Genomic DNA, 13,853 nt, shown 5'->3' on the forward strand with positions numbered 1-13,853 from the left:
AAACTTGGCTCGAAACCAAAGCCACTTAACTGATCTCCATGATCCATACAACCCAAAGAGAGCACTAAGATCCTCCAGCCAACTGCTCCTCATGCAACCAAAGTCTTGTTTAAAAACCAGAGGTGACCGTGCATTTGCCATCGCTGCCCATAGACTCTGGAATAATCTCCCAGTTGAAATCCGTTGAAAAAACCCCCCCAAACCCCCCTTATTTATAGCAGTTTAAATACGAGCAATCAGTTTTTGGAAAATACCAGAAATCTGTTTTTGGCAGACAATCATTTTTTGGCACAACACCGGCTTTATTTCGTGGGGTTTTTTTTAGTAGCAACCGATGCTTTGTCCCAGAGCACATTTTGAACAACACCATGGGCAGTTCAGATTTCACACAGGTGGTTGGTTGTTACACTCTGGAAATGGAATGAAGGTGAGTGTTATCAACCCTCTGGGGTCGACGGATGTGCCGCACCTACACAGGATGAAATAGCAACAAGCTGCAGCTTGTGTTGAAAGTTCTGACTTCAAAATATACACCAGCTTTTAAATTGAATGACAGGCCACTAAGTATAAGATATATTATTCTTATATACTAAATATAAGAAAGTTCAGAATACACACATACACACACACACACACATATATATATATATATATATATATATATATATATATGTATATATATATATATATATATATATATATATATATATATATATGAAAAGGACCATTGTTTTTACAGACGTGTCTACTTTCTGATGAACAGGAGCAATGCACTCAACTTGGAGGAGATAAAACAAGCCTCAAAGTATCATTCCGATACAAATTTCAGAGCTGGTGTTGATACTGTCAATATCTAGATCAATCTGGGTGGCTGTAGCTCAGGTGGTAGAGCAGGTCATCTACCGATCGGAAGGTTGGTGGTTCGATTCCTGGCTTCCCCTAGTCTGCATGCCAAATATCCTTGGGGTATTTCTTGGGGCATGCCAAATATCCTTGGGGTTAATATCTTGGGCAAGATATTAACCCCAAATTGCGATCCGATGCATGAGTATGAGTGTGTGTGAATGCTACTTAGAAAGCACTTAGAACAATGTGCTTGTGTGAATGCACAAGTTGTGTAAAGCGCTTTGAGTGCTCAGAAGAGTAGAAAAGCTCTATATAAGAACCAGTCTATCTGCCCACCCCTATCTACCATTAGGCTGTGGTTGTGATTCCCTGTCAGATCGTACAGTCCACTATGATGGTAGATTTGCTCCATCTGTGCCTTTGTATTTCCTCAGTATTCTCACTGTTTTTGATTTCACTACGGCACACAGACACACACCATGTTCACTCACCTGAAGGGTTTACCAGTTCAGCCTCATGGCTCTTCCAGCTCCCAGCCGGTATTGTGCCTAAAACACCTCAGCCTTGCAATTATCTGCAGAACTCAGTACCAACTGAAAGTTCAATGGCCTGGTCATTCTTCACCTAGCCTGCACACCAGCATATTCCCTCTCCGGATGTAAGATGAGTCCATCTCCATGAACAAACTAACACTGTGTTGCCTTTTCCGAGATTCTCAGTTCCTCTCAGCACTTTCTAAATAAACACTTGCATCTCACACACTGTTGCCTGAGTGTGCTTTCTGGGTTTAGAAAATGAGTAAATGTGATATTGTCAGGGAACTCCTGAGTTCCTGAAAACATTGGTTCTATTCTAATGGCGCTCCACCAAAATTCAAACTTCCACCCATGATTCAAATGGAATACCAAGTTGATGCATAAACAATAGGGATTTTTGAAACCTGGGCCAGGTGTAGAAAGTGTAAAGTGTAAACATAGTGAAACATGCTTATGTGCACTATGTTATTTAACAATATCTGTCAATTACTGGTCAATCTAATGGCTTTACAGGGAAAGCTACTGTCGTAACTCAAAGAAAGGTGTCAGGAGGGCTCCTTGTCTGAACCATGTTACTTTTAGTGTGTGTGGCAGATGTTGGATAACACTTTTGTCAGTATGAAGCCTGTAAAACTCTCGATGACTCTGGCTCGGATCAAAGTAATCAGATTGTCAGATTATAAATGTGACCTTGAGCTTCAGCACAGTGTCCATGAGAACCCATTAGGTGATTAATGTGAGCAAGTTTGGTTAAATTCTGACCATTAGTTGTGATATTTGTGATTTGTGAACTACAAATGGACAGACAGTTAGATGCCTCACCACAGCTCGTTTTGCTGCATGAACTGAAAGTGTAACACCCCCTTCAACACTTTCAAGCTCGGGACTATCTGATCTCCATGAGTTGCACTCCAGTGCTTCCAAAAGTAACATGAACAGTGGAATAATTATGGTCTTGTTTTTCTGCAATTTTCACACTTGGCAAAGACAGGTAGGTCAAGTGGGTTTTGTCCAGTGGCTGCCAAATAATGAGCTGAAAACATTAACAGAGGATTTACATCAAAGATTAACTTTAACACAACCAACTGATCATAAAAACATAAAAGCAGATAAGGCAGAAAAAACATTACACAACAGTTACACAGTAATAAAGCATTGGCTGCTTTTTCACCCATCCTGTCCTTGAAAATGGTACTTCTCCATTTTCAGAGAAATGTGCAGAAATGCATTTATGTGTATAGACAACCTCCCTCCTTCCCTCCCCCACATTTAGTCTGGTGCTGATTTTCATGATTTGGTAAACCCAAGCCACATTTTTTGGCTGAACGTGAGGATAACCCAGGATCTGTGGTTCCCACGCAGTCAGAAAAGGGAGTAAATTCTAGATGTTGAAGTTAATTTACTGACTGCTGATTTGCTAGTCTGTTTCAACCACACTGAGGAGTGAAGCTCAGGCAGTGTTTGTCTCCACCTAGTGACTGTTCCACGTCACATGTCACATCTGAAATTTTTGTAGTGAGCAAAATCAGAGCAAGCACAAGCACAAAAACTGCTTCTGGCTTAACTTTAATTCTGAAGAAAGCAATGCACATTTACAGTTACTGACACATTATTATAAAAAGCATTAATATCATTCCCCTTAATATATAATTTTGTAAGTATTAAATGATCATGAGGTACTCATCACTTGAAGAAAAGCAAATAATTCTTCTGAAGTACATAAAAAAATAGGTATGAAATAAAGTATGTAAACTACACTGTCTATCCATAGTGTTTCTTCACCACAATTGTCGTACCATAACACATGAATGCAACACTGAAAAAAAGTACATGCATAAACAGAAGTCAGCGTGCGAGTAAATACACATTTATAGTGTGACAAACCCCTCCCCTTGTACACAGAGTCCCACGTGCTGCCTTAAAAAAAAAGTGATTTAACCAACTAGAGCATTGTTGAAAAGTGTGTGTTTCTTCCCTGAGCTGGAAGTTAATTCATTAAAAATACCAATTACCCAAAAAGCTTGCACATCTGGTGAAAACTGAGAGCCCGCTCATAGTTTTGTGCTTCCTGATATGATGGCATGATAGATCTGAGCTGTCAGTGGTACGTAGCTCTTGGCATTATCATCAAGGATGTAAAGAGGGTCCTGGATACATCCTGGATCAAATCCCTCCTCCACTAATTTTACCTTCATCTGTTTGAAAGTCCCAGTTACTTCCACAGCGCTCTACACAGAAAGGAATCATCAATATTGGATCAATGATTACTCTGTTTCTTTTCAAAAAATTAAAATATGCCTGGTGTTTCATCCTAAACTGAAACAGAAAATTAAATTACCTGCATCCTTATAAAGCGAGGACGTGCATATGAGGGCAGGCAGCCGACCACATGGTTGTATGTTTTACGTCCGTCAAACTGGACTTCTTTCTTTAGAGTGACAGCTGCCATCCCTATCCGTCCCTCATGGCCTACATAGCAAAACAAAGGTGGTGATGATATTCTTATAGAAATCATGGTGAGCTGAAAAAATACAGAGAAAATAACAATCACCTGGCACTTGGACTCCGTAAACGTTGGCTTCTTTGAGACAATCACAGATCGTCAAGATGTCAGACACCTCGGTCGTGGCAACATTCTCACCTTTCCACCTGTGGGCTCACACAAGTTGCAACTTCATGTCTATTGCAGGTCTCTTTATACCAGAGGCGAAACTAAAATGTGCAAGTTCATCCATGTAGAAAAAAAAGTCCTGGCAAGTATTGTGAACAAACCTTCTCAACAAGTAAATGTCCTATAAAACAATTACTGTACCACTTGTAAATCTGCTGTCAACACAAAACTGCTGTATTACTGTTAACGGTCAGGTTGTGTAATTAAAATAAACACAAAAAAAGAAATCTAGTTTGAAAAGAGTGCTGTGTAAGAATCATGGGCTGTGTTTTCACAGCAAAAGGCTGATTATAAAACACATAATCAGGATAATAAATCGTTTCGTTTCAACTTTTTTCCTTTTTAAATAAACAGATCATTTGCAGCATTCATATTCATATATACTGTGTGTGTGTGTGTGTGGGGGGGGGGGGGGGGGGGTAATTAATCGATGCCATGCTGAATTTGTAAGTTTGCTCTATTACAAAAAAAACATCAGTCTCTAATCTTTAATGTTAGTTTGAGCTTCATGTAGAGAGACAAAATGTTAACAAAAAACAAAAACAAAACAGATTACATAATAGTTAGAAATTGATTTGAACATCATTGAGTGAACACACTGATTCTATCAATTCCACATACGCCTGATCTCAACTCGTTATATGTGTGTGAGCACACTAGCCCAGAGAATCTAATTCTTCCATTTAAACCTGTCCACCACCATGAGCATAACCAAAGAACTGTTAAATGACGTCTTGGATAAGGACATCATTCAGACCTGCACAGAGCTGGAATGGGCTACAAGACCATTAGCAAGACACTTGGTGAGAAGGTGACAACTGCTGCTGCAATTATTCAGAAATGGAAGAAACATGAAATGATCATCTGTCGTCCTTGATCTGCAGCACCATGCAAGATTATGCCTTGTAGGATGAGGATGGTCCTGAGAAAGGTGGAGGATTAGTCCAAAACTGCACAGGAGGAGCTTCTTAATGATCTGAAGACATCTGGGAACACAGTCACACACTGCACCATAATAGACTGACATCCTGCAGTGCCCGCTCAAGAAGGCACATGTACAGGACCTATGTCTGTGAAGGTTCTCAGTCATCCAGGTCATCGTAGTCAAAGGAGCTTGCAAAGAAAAGCGTCTGGACTTCTTTAAGTTACTTGAAGACGTTTCACCTCTCATCCGAGAAGCTTCTTCGATGCCAGTGTTCACATTTTGGACAGAGAAGACAGATGGTTTGAAAGAGGAGTGAAAGAAGCCATCTATGTCCACTGTGAGCGACCATCTTTGAACAGAGGCGGTGGTTTACGACACCAACTCTCTGCCATCTATAATCCAGTTTTGAGATCCCTCCCCAGACGCCTTAACGCCCACTTACATCCTGGGCCATCTGACCTCAGGAATTCGCATGATAAGGTGGGGCCAGGTTTCACAATGAACTCACCCAAAACTCTGGCTGATTAGGACCCACACCCAGTTTCACACCTTGGCTCAGGCGATTAGAGGATCATCAGGGGGTCCTTTTGTCCCTCTGTGGGGGTACACTCCCACTAGGTTTATTTCTGGGACTCTCCACCCTTTGACCTTAGAACTGAAGAAGCTTCTCGGATGAGAGGTGAAACGTCTTCAAGTAACTTAAAGAAGTCCAGACGCTTTTCTTTGCAAGCTCATTTGACCATGTACAGGACCATTTTAAGTTTTCCAGTAAACAATGACTAAATGACTAGGAGAAGGCTTGAAGGTTCTGTGAGCCGAAAAAACCAATATTGAACTCTTTGGCATGAACTTGACCAGTTATGTTTGACGGAAGAGTAACGCTGAATATGAGCCAAAGAACACCATCCCCACAGTCGAGCAGGGAAGGTGGATACATTATGCTTTAGGACGGTTTTGCAGCTAAGGGTACAAGATGACTTCACCACACTGAAGGGCAAATGTACAGGGCCATGTGGCATAAAATCTAGATCTCATCATCCATGAAACATCTCATGTAGGTTGGCAACTAGGGTTACTCCACCAAATACTAAAGCCCGATTTAGACTTTTGCAGGAAAAGTACATCGTAATTTATGATGTAATCAGAAACACTACAAGCTGAAGACTGCAGGTGCACGCCAGGTTACATGGAAGGTTTTGGCATTATGGCGTAGACTACCTGCTGAAGCATAACTCAGGCATAAGGCATGCTTTGCTTGGGGATGAAATACTTATTCACTTAATGACATGAAAATCAATTTTTACCTTTTTTTTTTTCCTAAATAGTTGCCTGGTATTCTGGTTTCTCCATTAAAATGAAAATACCATAAAAAAATTGAGACTCTTCTATTTTTTCTTTTTCTTTTAAACGAGCCAACTTAACAAATTTAGCAAAGAATCAAATAATTATTTCACTCACTGTGTCTTGTAATAAAGCCCGTTAGAATTAAGCATTTTATGCTTTTAACAGTGGAAAGTCAGCCACCTCTTTAGGTTTCATCCATTTGTTGAAGTCTCATTTGTATTTAAATAATAAGGCTAAGGCTTCAGCATGAACCTGATGGACCAGTTCTGTAAACAAAAAGAATTTTCCAAATGAAATCCTGGTGGGTTCAGTACCTGAATGTGTCACCTACTCGATCCTGGAAGTAAATAAAGTTATCTTTGTCGATCCTCATCAGGTCTCCCGTGTTGAAATAAAGATCGCCCTTCTTGAGAACATTGTGAAGTCTCTTCCGCTCAGTTTGTTCTTCATTCTGCGCGTAGCCAGCAAATGGGGCCAAGTTTGTAATCTTTGACACCAGCAGTCCTGGTTCACCTTTAAAAAAGAAAAGTGAAGAGGATGCACGTAACTCGCAGAGAGTTTGTGTCCGCTGGGACAGAGTCCAGGCTCCATTGCGGATGGATTAATGGATGGATGTGCCATGCGAAAGAAGAACTGCAGTTATTCTTTACCTTTGCGCGACTCGATGCAGAGGCCGTTAGCATCTCGTACTGGCTCATCTCGCTCTGTGTCATACTTAACAAGGGTGTAAGGGAACAGCTTCTACAGGACGAACGTGATAATATGTGTTCAATACAATATTAAACCAACATAAAAAGTACTATCTACGCACATAATATCTCTTTTTGCAATAAAGAAAATACTTTCAATAGTTCATAAAATCAAGATAATTTATAACACGTGCTAATCTGTCAGGTTTGCTTGCACACTTTTCAAAGATTAATTATTTTAATAGACAATCTGTTAAATATTTAGTAAATCTGAAAACGTTCCATACATATAACATTAAAGAATTATTGTTGTTGGGGTTTTTTTTTTACCCGATGAAAAAAGTGGACTCGTCCAATAGCTCCAATTTTCTCCACATAGTTCAAAAATCCGACATTTCCTTCAGTGGAGGCGTAAAACTCTCGAATCTGAATGTTCCCAAAGCGGTTAAGAAACTCTTTCCATATCTCTGCCCTGATGCCGTTGCCAATGGCCAGTCTTACTTTGTGGTCCTTGTCACTGTCTTTCTGTAGTTTGAAATAAAAAATAAAGAATGTGAGGCTTTTTGCAAGCACAGTAGAAATACATAGTCTCCTATTCAAGAAAACATCCAAAATACAAGAAACTATCCATGAGCTTAGTTAATTTGTTTTTAAAGTTGCCATTTTGGGTAATAATAATGGATTGGATTTCTATAGCGCTTTTCAAGGCACCCAAAGCGCTTTACAATGCCACTATTCATTCACTCTCACATTCACACACTGGTGGAGGCAAGCTACGGTTGTAGCCACAGCTGCCCTGGGGCAGACTGACAGAAGCGAGGCTGCCATATCACGCCATCGGCCCCTCTGGCCAACACCAGTAGGTGGTAGGTGAAGTGTCTTGCCCAAGGACACAACGACCAGGACAGAGAGCCCCCTGAGTTACGGTCACCCCCCACGGGTAAGATAACAACTAGCCGAGAAATGTGTGTATCCATGGGCACTCAGCAAATCGCCATCTTTGATGATCTTTCGCCCTTAATACAAAAAGATAAATACACCATGTATGTATCAACCACAGAGTTGCACTAGTACCAGCTCACTCTAAAACAAAAGAAACTAATCAAAAACATTTTTAATGGCTTTTAGAATAGAAATGAAGACTGCACACTTTATGAGCACACTGATGTCTTGTATTAAAAAGACATCAGACATCTAATAAGCCCTTTAATTCCTAATCTCTGTAAGTATGTGAGAATCCGACTCACAACAAAATTTTTCAGTTGGATTCAACAGTACTCGGCACTTTAAGTACTGTACATGTAATTTCTAAGAAATATCATTTGCTGAAATAAAATTGACCCTTAAATTAGATACAAGAAGATTCGGCATGCAAAGTTACTTGATATGGCCGTCTTAAGTAAAGGCCAGCATCTATTCCTAGAGGTGACCTGATAAAGACAAACCACCTCATCGGGCTCGTGCAGGGTCACGCAGTAAAATGAGACTGTGCCTCATGTGATGCAACTGGATACTCTGAATGGCATACACGACTGTTTACAGTAGTTCTAAAGAAATACAAATACATATTGAAAATATCAGAAACACATGCAGTTAGTGGTGATATTTTAAACAACAGCTTGATTCTTGTTCTGCAGCTCAGAACCCCGCAGGTTTCATACTGGCGCAGAAACCTGGAAACCGATAGTTGAGATTTAACGATTTCTATTTTGGTAAGCCAGCTGTGCTGAGCTTTGGGAATGTACAGATTTGGAAAGTTATCTCTGAGTGGATAGGCCTCAGCAGCAACTTGCTGCAACTAGTTCCCAGTATTCTGCCTCTGCAGCTGTCTTGAAGAGCAAGTTTTAGAGTATCTGAGAGAGACGAGGCGTGGTGCCCGTAAGCATCCCAGCCAGCGACTCCTGTGAGTTTATTTGAGCTGCAGACACTAGAATGATTGCAAATGTGACTTTCAGCAGCAGATATTGAAGTTATTAATTATTGAAGTAAAGGCCTTATCTATTCACGTTTCAACACCCCTGAGTACAAAGAAGTCCACCTTAAATCCCTCATAAGGTTTCAGTTAAGAAGCCGAGTTCTGCCACTTTCAGCGATCACATTATCAAAACAGTGCTGCGGAGGCTTTTCTACAACACGGGAGAAGCTGGAATACAGTACTATGCAAAAGTCTCGAGCTACCCCTCATTTTTGTATAGTTTGTTTGGACGTTGGCTGCTTTTTCTACTTATTTTCAGGCCAGTCCTCATACCTGACCATTTTCTTTTTTTCTTCCTTTTGTTTGTTTTTCTTTTGCTTTTTTTGTTGACATAAGAATCATTCAAGCATAAAAGGACACCTAACACGAGGGATGAAGCAGTCTCATCTCTACACAGAGCAGACAAAACAACTTCTAACTTTAGGTACTTTGTTACTCGCAGTCTGTCCCAAAAAACAAAACAAAACAAAACAAAACAAAACAAAACAAAACAAAACAAAACAAAACAAAACAAAACAAAACAAAACAAAACAAAACAAAACAAAACAAAACAAAACAAAACAAACACAGTTTGTTCCCATTTATTTAGTTGAACCAAAACGGGATTCCCAAAGAGCTATTAGCTAAAATCTTAGCATATCTGAGGATGGTGTGCGGTGTGTTCTTAAAAAAATCTGAGGGAACTGGACAAATGAAGGTCAACAGAAGAGGTGGCAGGGGAAAAAAAAAACCTATGAACAGTATCTGAAAATGTTGCCCTTGAGAAACAAGAAAAAAATCCACCAAAAAACCTAACATGGGACCTACCTGTCAAAAGTTTGGACACGCCTTCTCATTTAATGGTTTTTCTTTATTTTCACTACTTTCTACATTGTAGCTACTTAATGAAGACATTAAGCCTTCAGTGACAATCTACAATGTAAATAGTCATGAAAATAAAGAAAAAACATTACATGAAAAGGTGTGTCCAAACTTTTGACTAGTAGTGTACATCTGACCTTTCAGTTGATCCATCTACTGTTTAATGAAGCCTGACCAGAAAGGTCTCAGAGTAAGGGTGCCTGTCAAGAAGCCATTCTTAAGGAAGGTCAAAAGGAGGAAAATTACAAAAGAATTAGACTGAAAATCAGCGGTGACAAGTCTTAATGGAGTGATGAATCCAAATTTTACATTTTTGGTTCAAATCTGTGTGAAGAGGTACACCTATTCAGCAGCACCTAATCATTTTGGTGGCTTGAGACTTTTGCACAGGAAGAAAACAAAAACGATCACAAGGACTCTGTCTGTGTCCTAGTTACACAATACTGTAAGTCTTCAAAATGCTTTGACTGCAAACGCACTGTTACATTCTAACTGTTACAAGTGGGCGCCTATTAGAATCCTTTTACCTTTGGTGCACAACAGAGGTAACGCATCACCTCTCCAATGTACTGCATAACAGTCACGTTGTGTTTCCTGCAGTCATCCCAGAACTGAGAGGCAGAAAACTTCCTCTTCAGAATTATAGTTGATCCTTCAAGACAGAAAAATACATTATTACACTTGAATAAATAAATGCATGCATATGCAAATTCATCTAGAAATGAGAGGCAATTTAGTCATTATGGAAATAGTGACTCCATCTAATCCAATAGGATTCAATTCAGTGCCGCAAAACTGCGTGTGCTAAATAACAAAACAGTGACTGCGCGGGGCAGTCACTGAATCTTTCCTAATAAGCGTGCAATGTGGCTGCTTAGTCAAACATATGAGAGCTTTGTGAACTTTAGCCTATTTAGGAAAAAAAGCTGTTTCATAGGATCTGTTCAGATTACAGGTTCACAGTGACAAAAGACTCTTTCACTTGGATTCTACCAGGGTAACAAGAAAGAGAGATGGCGCAGGGAGATCACTTCTATTTCAGTAGAAATTAGTTCACTTATACTTTTTTATATAGAGATTTTTTTTGCTGTGTACTCTCAGCTCGCGTGAGGAGCTTTCATGGATCTGCATGATCTTCAGGGAGCGCAGTCAGTGTCTACTTCTGGTTCAAGAGAAATCAACTGCTTGTGATGATGCATTTGTTTTAGCTAATCCATTTGGGATTTGGGTGGTTTATTTAGCTTTACAGCACAAGTAAGAGAATGTTCTTAATCACTTAATCCATGGATTAAAACTATAAAATCATCAGATATGGAGACAAAGATTCTACTGTGTGTCAGTACTTTATGGCAGCAATCTGAACCTGAATCTGACGAAAAACTGTCCATTACATTTATGCACTAAGTTTGTGTGAAGGCCTACTCTAATTATAGATGAATCCAATCATTTTTGTACAATAAAACCAGGTTTTGCGTCATTTTTCTTGATTTTTATCATACAAAATGCCATACCTGCAACCAGTTTGCTTGCAAACCACTGTGGATTGTTGGACTTGTTTGCATTAAAAACTACTGGCTTACATCTGGAGCCCAAATGCAGTCCACTTCATGGACTCACAGTCGTACAGGGGTGCAGCCCTTAGTGCAGATTCAATTTCTCTTGCTGTGCTCCAGTTTGAATTTAAATGCATAACAGCTTTTTTCACTATATCTTTCTTCCCCTGACAGCATAGGAATTTCCTGAGGTCAATAATAGAAGTGACGTTGACCTCTGTACATAGCAGATGTCTCTGTTGTTTGACAAACTCTGAAATGTATGTAACTAAACAGCGCTTGTTATCTCAGTAGAGGATGAACCCAGCTCTCACAAAGTCTTATTTTTAACTTTAACTCACAGCTACTGCTCAGTCACCTCACCTGTCTCAATTGTGCCAATGAACCCAACAACAAATCCAGCTGTGTGATACAGAGGAAGGTTGAGATAGAAGACATCACTAGATACTACACCGTTTGATGACAACACAGCCAGAGCTGTTAAGATGCGGTTCTGGTTGACCACAGCTGCCTTAGGAAGACCTACAGAAACACAACAAGCCGCAAAATTCTGAAACTGAACGACACTTTTAATGTGATCAACAGGACAAAGTCCTGCCACGTACCTGTGGTTCCAGAGGTGTAAATATAAATTGCAGGACTTTTGAATGTGATGTGTGACCTGAAGGATCGAGGGATGGGGTCATCCGATGCCTCCTCGACTTCATCAGAGAAGCTCTGGATTCCAGGCGTGTCACTTTGTTTGGACATCAGGAGGACAGTGACACCGTGCTCTATCAGGGAGGGCAGCACGTCTTCCACGGCCTCCTTTAGTTCTGGAAAGGCACATAAAGCACATTCATAAGGCAAAGCAAGACAAGCAAAGCAGTGTCGTGCAATAATGCAAACGTTGGTATCGCTCTGATTCCAAGCAAACACAGGGCCAGTAATCCTGATACCAATACTGATATCAACTTTTAATTTAGCAAATTTTGAACAAATTTTAATGGCTCTAATTTTCACAATAATAAGTTAACACGACAAAACACACCTTTCAGCTTTCCACGTGTTTTGAAACTGGGTTGGGGTTTTTTTGAGCCCTGGACTGTAAACATGCCTGTCTCTAAAGCATTTCCAGTCAGCTTCTGTTTAAAAGTGCTGTAGGTTACAAATAAAATAGCCAGGTTTTCCAGCACATTTGAGGTATATTTTTCTTCATTTCACATAATTCAGGGCTGAAGTGGATAGAAACAAAGCATCGATCCTATTGCACTAGTATCGATCAGAGACCAATATCAGCGTTGGTATCAGTACTATTAATATATGAATTGATCTCACCTCTACTGCAAAGCCTTGTTGGAGGCAAGGAAAACCAAGCCAACTCCACAAGTTCAAAGTTACAGCTAGGTTTAATTAAAATCTGTACTGAATACCTGATTATGTGGATCAAAAGATAAAAGGTTGGTTTACACTAATTGAGCTTCTGAAAAAGCAGAAATTAAAAAAAAAATAAAAATGGAGGCATACCTGCGGCTGCTATCAACACTTTAGCCTTGCAGCAATTAAAACAGTGCAGCAAAGACTTGGTGCGGATGTTATGATTGAGGAGAGCTACAGGGGAGCCCAGTTTAGCCAAAGCCAGCCAGGTAAACAAGAAGGCGGGTTCGTTCCCCATAAAAAGCGCGACGGTGTCGCCACATTTATACCCAGCGTGAGACTGTAGCGCGTTTGCAATTTTGTTACTCCTCTTATCCGTGCAAGCGTATGTGTAGCTTTCATTTTCAAACACTATGAACGTCTTGTCTGGATGCGCCTCGGTCTGCTCCAAAAAACGGTCCAAAACAAAGAAGAGAGGTCTCCTTCTGCGCCTCGCTACAAACTTTACCAAAATACGCACTAGATCCCCGAAATACACAATGTCCATCCAGACATAGGGGGAAAAAGTTTTGAGTGCAAACGGTATGATGAGCAGACTTGCTAAAATGATTGAAATATAGATTTCCATCGTGACCTCTCTCTCTCTTTTTAAAGCTTGGACAGAAAAATGTGAAGCCCTGCTGCAAAATGGGGAGTGTTGCAGATTTGGGTTTTGCTGAGTGGGGCGGAGCGTTTGTTTCAAAGAATGCGAAGATTCATAAGAAAAACAAGTACTTTGAATCACATCAGTGAGAGCGGCAGCAGCAGCTACTGTAAGAGACGCCAATGAAACGCGCGAAGTAGGACGTGCTCTCTAGATTGTAGCTGACAGACAACTGACACAGCAACTTTTAGAGATTAACAAAGTTTTATGGGCGTTTCTAACGAGGCATGTGAGGGTTGAAGTGGGTACGTGCGACACATCTTGTTTGAGCGGATGGTGTTCACTGGGTAGATGTCAAGTTTAAGGTTTGTATCCTGACTGAAGCTTCATCATTAGTCAAAGAGTCAAATAAAATTATACCACTTGTTTATATAGCCTACAGCTTGGTGGTTAA

General features: G+C 40.2%; 1 protein-coding gene across 1 annotated transcript; it reads right to left on the bottom strand.

Moving 5' to 3' along the window:
* Positions 1–1,774: 1,774 nt before the first annotated feature.
* On the bottom strand, positions 1,775–13,591 carry LOC146525416 (long-chain fatty acid transport protein 2-like). Its single transcript, XM_085157352.1, has 10 exons — positions 12,907–13,591; positions 12,006–12,215; positions 11,764–11,922; positions 10,375–10,499; positions 7,342–7,536; positions 6,973–7,063; positions 6,637–6,835; positions 3,934–4,031; positions 3,721–3,851; positions 1,775–3,610 (listed from the first exon to the last, which is right to left on the bottom strand). The coding sequence occupies exons 1-10, from the start codon at positions 13,382–13,384 to the stop codon at positions 3,434–3,436; spliced, it is 1,863 nt and encodes a 620-aa protein (XP_085013478.1). The 5' UTR covers positions 13,385–13,591; the 3' UTR covers positions 1,775–3,433.
* Positions 13,592–13,853: the final 262 nt, after the last annotated feature.

This window comes from Neolamprologus multifasciatus, chromosome 1, assembly GCF_963576455.1.
Source record: "Neolamprologus multifasciatus chromosome 1, fNeoMul1.2, whole genome shotgun sequence".
Classification (NCBI taxonomy): Eukaryota; Metazoa; Chordata; class Actinopteri; order Cichliformes; family Cichlidae; genus Neolamprologus; species Neolamprologus multifasciatus.